Source organism: Platichthys flesus, chromosome 6 (genome assembly GCF_949316205.1).
Source record: "Platichthys flesus chromosome 6, fPlaFle2.1, whole genome shotgun sequence".
NCBI classification, from domain to species: domain Eukaryota; kingdom Metazoa; phylum Chordata; class Actinopteri; order Pleuronectiformes; family Pleuronectidae; genus Platichthys; species Platichthys flesus.
This window is the reverse complement of record NC_084950.1, coordinates 11,225,631-11,231,791: the sequence shown is the minus strand read 5'-3', so window position 1 is coordinate 11,231,791 and position 6,161 is coordinate 11,225,631. Positions and strand designations below refer to the sequence as shown.

Here is a 6,161-nt window from a genome sequence, read left to right as displayed (position 1 = left end):
CCTCTCTAGTTGCTGATTGGCTCATTTTGTTTTGTTTTGTTTTGTTTTGTTTTGCCAGGTTGTGCATTTGCTCAGTTTAAGAATAAAGAGTGTGCAGACAGGTGCATAGCTGCATCAGAAGATCAGGCTGAGGTAATCTGAAAAACCAACCCTAAATATTCTCCATACCTTTTTTATTGTATGTTATGGCATCATCTGTTATGTGAATGTTGCTGACTTGCTCCAACACTTTGTTGTTTGATGCAGAATGGCGGTGTGCGTGTGGACGGCAGAAAGCTGTTGATTGTGGCAGCAGTGACCAGAGAGGATGCTTCCAAACTGAAGGTCGATAAAGTGAAAGTAGAAACAGGCACCAGGAACCTGTACCTGGCCAGAGAGGGATGTGAGTAAATCCATTTCGTCCTCCTGTTTCTCCTCCTGTTTTCTCAGGGCATTTTTCCTTCTAACGGTTTCCTCTTGGAGTTATTTATTTATGTATTTCTTCGTGCTGATTTGAAGTTAGCTTCATGGACTTCTACATTAAAAACCATGAAGGGGTATATCTCCAAGTGAGATGCAAAGTCAGCCGAGCCATTTCTGACTTGTGAGAGGTGCACATTGAACTATTAGATCGGTTTAGTTGTCACACTCCTTTGCTGAGGTGATTCTAGATCAGTTCCATGTCTTACTCTGTTCTCTTCTTCTGACTTCAACAACCAGTGATCAGAGCTGGAACCAAGGCTGCAGAGGGTGTGCCTGAAGCGGACATGATCAAAAGAACCAGAGTGAGTTTATATTTCTTCAACATTAACCCTTTCCATTTTGAGAATGATTTTTTTTTTGTACTTATATTCAGCCCTGAATCGACTCATATTTTTCTCTTTGTCTCCTCTCCTAGTTTGAAGAAATAAAGAGAACCAAGCTTCGGGACATCGGTGTGTTTGTATCGAAGAATCGTCTGTGTATCCATAACCTGCCCAAGTCGGTCGACGATAAAAAACTCAGAGAGCTCTGCCTTGAAGCCATAAAGGGTGGGAAGGGAGTGCGCATCCCAGAGGTACATTTATTTATATAAGCACAATACAATACAATTTTTTTTTTTTATTGCAACTCCGTAAAACACTCCTGGAAATTTTTTGTGGATGTGGCAGCTATAGAGTTATTCTGTCTGCCCAGTAGGGGGTGTTGTTTTCATGTATATTCACGTGTGTGTTGACGTCCTGTTTCTCCTCTCAGTGTCGGGTGATGTATGATAGGAAGCCCGAGAAGGGTAAGGCGATGGGACAGTCATTAGGTTACGGCTTCGTCCAGTTCCAGGAACATGAATATGCTCTCAAAACACTCCGGTACCTCAACAACAACCCTGATATCTTTGGGTCTCACAAGGTACACTTTACTCTGGACAACTTAAGTGGTCAAATTAATATTAGTGTGTTTAAAGGCAGCTTTTTGAAATGTACTTTCTTTTCTTGGTCTGTAGAGACCTGTTGTTGAGTTCTCCCTGGAGGATTCAAGGAAACTTAAAATGAAGGAAATGCGACAACAAAAGAACAAGGTTTGTCTTTAAATTAGAGTTATATCCTCATCTTAGAATGTGTGTTTAAACAAACATTTTATGGAAAATAATGATGTGTGTATGTTTTTGCAGCAGTCTACCCAAAATCGACCCAATCAAGGAGGAGCTAAACCTCAGATAGCCGCTGGTGGGCAAGGCCCGAGGACAGGAGGAAGTAAACCACAGTCGTCATCAGAGCTGGGAGGAAAGGAGAGCGGTATGAAAGGATTATGACTTTATACTTGTGGTTCACCATGCTTATATTAACCATGTAGAAAAGTAAAAAACCATATTCTGTCACAAGACAGATACAGAACAGCACATAGCGCTGAGGAGAAACCATGTTACCTTTTAACCAGCTGTAGCACTGAATTGAAATGGCACGCAAGGCATTTTCGTATGTGCCGTTACCATTTGTGTCCCTCTTACATCTTTTTTTATTCTCTCTGTCCACTGTTTGTCCTTTGTTCATCAGCTCCACCTCGAAACCAGAAGAAAGACAAACTCTTCTCCGGTTTCCAGACCAAACCTGAGGTGGAACACGTTTCTCTGGAGAATGGAAAGAAACGAAAGATGGTCCTGCATTTACCTTCTCATCGGGGACCTAAGATCAGGTGGAGATTATATTGCCTACTTGTATCCTGTTTTTTAAAAGCTTCTTACCTATCTGCTGTGCATCAGCCGATCGATCTTCACAGCAGGATTAATAAAGATTTAAGGATATACCACTAACAAAATTTGTTTGTCAAAAAAATCACAGGAGCTATCTTCTCTTACCTCAACATAATTAGTTATTGTGTAACCAAAGGAAAAAGTGACCTGCTGGGTCTCTGCAACTTGAAAGAATTTCATGCATTGCTTGCTTTGACATTACAGTGGTGGATGTTTTTCCCTCATGTGTTTAGTTAACCTGTCAATTTACATTATGCAGTTTCATTGCTAATAATAATACTAATTCAACATCTAGATCTTTTTTATTGCAATAACCACAAATGCCAACACATCTTTCCCCTCATGTGTAACCAATCTTGCCTGTTTTTATCTTTTTTTACAGACTGCGTGATAAAGGAAAGAAGCAAGGCCCACCACCCAAGAAAGTGAAACCTAATTCCACCAGAAAAGAGCCTCAAAGAAAAGAGCCTCAAAGACAAATGGAGAAGCCCATGCAGTCCAGAAGCCAGGTTTTTACATATTCTGCTGTTCTTGCTTATTCGTAACCTGGTGTCGTGTTCAATCAGTGAAGCCCTGATTTATTTGAAACAATTTAAAAACATTGGCTTGTCTGTTTTAATTTTCAAGCCCCTGAGACTTGGCTTGCACCAAGAACAAGAACGTTGCCAAAACCAAATGCAATCAGCCTTAACACTGGCTGTTGCTGGAAGTCTGCTTGGTAGATTTAGAAAAGTTTATCAGTACAATACAACTGCCTCTGTACAAACGTGTATTACAATCGACTGGATGACATATGATCATTAACTTATTCTTAATTTGAAAAATATAATATGGCCAAATATATATGATTAAAGTCTAAGAGATCTTTAAGAACAATTTAAAGGATTTAGGTTTCTGACATTCTAAAAGTGGAACAATCAGTTTGGTAACAGATCACTGTGGCAGATGCAGATGTATCAGAATTCTAGCTTGTCAGTTTGGTGACACCTAACCAGAGTTGCCCTGTGGATTTATCTTAACACCCTCTTCATTTTGTTTTTTTTCCACAAGATTAAAGCAGGTAAGAAGTCTATCAAGAGGGACGGGGACCGCTTCGACAGCCTGGTGGAGCAGTACAAGAAGAAGCTGATCGGCAACAGTGACAAGAACAGCAACAACAAAAGAAACAAGTGGTTTAATAGTTAATTATGTGTATGTGTGTGTGAGTGAGAGAGAAATTTCCTTGACTCTTAAAAGATGCCTTTTTGAATCTACATTTAACATCTACCATTTAAAGTAAATGCAATGGTTCTTCATACATTCGTTTTGTGTCGGCTCGACCGGTTTCTCATGTGTTAAACTGAACCGTCACCTAACTTCAGTCACCCTGCTCCTGCACGTCTGTAGTACAAGTTCATGTTGTTGCATTTTTCCACTGAAACAAACAGAATTATACAAAGATGGCGTTTCTCTTTGTCTACAAGTGTTTTTTAAGAAAATGTACAAAACCACCCGGATGTGTGTTTTATTGCTTTTTTTGCATTAAATCCAGATTTGTTGCATGATTCTGGATGTGTCGGTTCCTAGTGACAGTCACTATTTTTGAATGATAGTTTAAGTCAGAAGTTAATCATAAGCCGCTGTGGATATACACTTCCCACTCGTGACCCCAGAACACCCACGACTGACCCTGGCCTACATGTCTTTTTGCACTTGTCTCCTCTCCCTCATCTCATCTCACTACAAAACAACCACACACTGTATGAACAAACTTTTTTCAAACAATTTATTCATATTTAAAACTCAATAGTTAAAAAAAAATACTGTCAACTGTACAAAAATATACAAAATGTCAATCTATGGATTTAAATAACATGATATTGCACTGAGGTCGAGGTTGCCCTTTACCCTTCCTGTTCTCATACAAACACACCTGTTGTTCTTGGCAACTTTCCCCGATGGCTGACATCACTGCTCGGTGTGATGCCTCCTCCTCACAGTGCTGAGTCAACTTCAGGACTGAGCTAATGTGTAGATTCCTATTTTGTTGATGCAACAGTTAATGTAATACAAACCCATGAGCAGCTGAAGTGTCAGTGTGCAAAACGTGCTCAGGATATGTTTACATACAAACATTCCCGTGCTGCAGACACGCTCATGAAAAAGACAATATTTGGTACAATATTTGGTACAAAATGTATATTTAAAAGTAAAGTAGATAAATAAATACATATGTATAAAAATAAGTGCATGTCCAAGAAGAAATTTCCTTCAAAACACATTGCAAAAGTTAAATATGGCCACGAGCGACATCCCTGATGCCGACTTAAATATATATTGGTCCTCATGTCTGTCTTTCAACAAGTCTCCAGTTGATCCAGGTTCCTCAGCAGCAGATTCAGAAACTCCTTCACTCTCATCAGAGCCTCGATGCTCGCTGTGTGAATGAACTCTTTCGGACTCTGCAGCCTCGTCTCGGGCATCGGGGGGTTCGGCCGCCACTCGCTGCAGTGCCCCCTCCTCCACTGATCCACGTAACCCGTCAATGAGGAGATTTCAGCTTTGACCCGGGGGACCCTGTGAAAGGTGTCCGAGATCCGGCTGTTGAAACCATCCAGGACCGTCACTATGGAGGATGCTCCATTCAGGTGGTCCGCAGGTGTCAGGCTGGCCGGGTACTGCAGAACGACAGAGTGCATGAGTCAGTCATTTCAAATCAATAAAAATGTTGCATGACTCCATATCGTGCAATGTTCAAGAATGTCAAATATTGAATGGGTTTTTCCCTGATCCACCAAGTTTCATTGAAATCTGGCCCATTGCTTACAATCAAACGTATAAACTATGTACAACTAATAACAAGTAAAGTAGAAATAAAATAAAAATAAATCATAAATATAACTACAAGTCTTACCTTGAAGTCCTTGTCCAGCCTGTCAACCAGCTGCTCTGCCATCCACTTAACTCTGGACTTCATCATCTCTACCTCCGTCTTCACAGGAGCGGCAGAACACACGCTTAAAACTTGCAGCAGGGAAAACAGGAGGGCCAGAGTGTAGTCCATGCTGTAGGCTGTATCTTTGGGGATGTGGAGGATTCAGGATAACTCTGGTTTTTTCCTGGAATAAAAAATGGAATCGGTCATAATCAGAGATGATGCAGGTTACTTTGCCATTTCATGTTTTGGTAACTTTCACCCTTGTGTCATCTCACTGAAATGGCATCTATGATTTCATGTCAGAAAGTCCTCTGTTTGTACACACGCTTCTTTCCAGTGATGTAGTCAACATGTTTGATAGTGGCAGCAAATGTTTGTGATGGTGACACCTGTGAATGTCTGGCTGTGTGACTGGAACAAAGATCACTGAGTTTCCTGACACTTTAATCCCCAAACGTCCCCGGATTATTATTATTTTCTCAAATCTCTGCCACAGGCTTTGTGAAGAGAGCGGAAGAGAAAGCTCACAAAAACTTGTGACGACAAGACTCACAATCAATGACTAACAGCAACATCTGTAAAAAAGGACACCTGGTGTCTTTTACGAGTAAAAGCAAAGTTTAAACAAACAAAGATGAAAGAGCTGAAAGTCAGAGCGGTGGAAGAGGAGAGTTGACCTTACCTTGGCTGGTGGCTGCTCGTATGCCACTGTTGGGCTCCATCAGGACATCTTATAGTGGAGGGCTGTTGACTCATCTCTTACTCACCTCTCTCTGAACAACCCCCCCCCCCCCCCCCCCACCATCCACCCCCTCACTTACCTCTCCCCGTCTTTTACCCCCCAGAATCCCCTAGTGACTCTACACGAGAAAAAAGCGCTCGTGCACACAGCTGATAAAGAAAGCGTGTGATTGTCCCATAATTGCTACCCAACTTCTCTGGAACACCGGGGGATGATGTGTTTTCAATGACATTTCAAAAACATCTTTGTTAAGTTGATTTACCAAGTCCGGAATTGCACCACATCTTTTTATTTTC

General features: G+C 41.2%; 2 protein-coding genes across 3 annotated transcripts in view; one reads left to right on the top strand and one right to left on the bottom strand.

The window, feature by feature from the left end:
• Positions 1 to 3,750, top strand: part of rbm28 (RNA binding motif protein 28) — a gene marked incomplete in the record, with an annotated part of 5,014 nt that extends 1,264 nt beyond the window's left edge. The window contains 10 exon segments of the mRNA XM_062390294.1: positions 59 to 132; positions 247 to 382; positions 700 to 764; positions 878 to 1,036; positions 1,216 to 1,365; positions 1,460 to 1,534; positions 1,628 to 1,751; positions 2,010 to 2,148; positions 2,589 to 2,715; positions 3,257 to 3,750. Coding sequence (XP_062246278.1) covers positions 59 to 132; positions 247 to 382; positions 700 to 764; positions 878 to 1,036; positions 1,216 to 1,365; positions 1,460 to 1,534; positions 1,628 to 1,751; positions 2,010 to 2,148; positions 2,589 to 2,715; positions 3,257 to 3,391 — 1,184 coding nt within the window.
• Positions 3,751 to 3,937: 187 nt separating this feature from the next.
• Positions 3,938 to 5,886, bottom strand: LOC133955450 (leptin-like). Of its 2 annotated transcripts, none has more exons than XM_062390297.1 (3): positions 5,806 to 5,886; positions 5,100 to 5,304; positions 3,938 to 4,863 (listed from the first exon to the last, which is right to left on the bottom strand). In XM_062390297.1, exons 2-3 carry the CDS (start codon positions 5,247 to 5,249, stop codon positions 4,543 to 4,545), a joined length of 471 nt encoding a protein of 156 aa, XP_062246281.1. In that variant the 5' UTR covers positions 5,250 to 5,304; positions 5,806 to 5,886; the 3' UTR covers positions 3,938 to 4,542. The 2 variants fall into 2 exon arrangements, with proteins under 2 accessions (XP_062246281.1, XP_062246279.1); XM_062390295.1 differs by lacking the exon at positions 5,806 to 5,886 and adding an exon at positions 5,383 to 5,787.
• Between the last annotated feature and the right edge of the window lie 275 nt (positions 5,887 to 6,161).

Bases quoted from the DNA above. Each gene is read 5' to 3' on its own strand.
- LOC133955450 (XM_062390297.1), bottom strand. From the start codon at position 5,249: ATGGACTACACTCTGGCCCTCCTGTTTTCCCTGCTGCAAGTTTTAAGC. The intron at 4,864-5,099 runs GTAAGACTTGTA...GTCGTTCTGCAG, and splicing joins GGCTGGACAAGGACTTCAAG to TACCCGGCCAGCCTGACACC.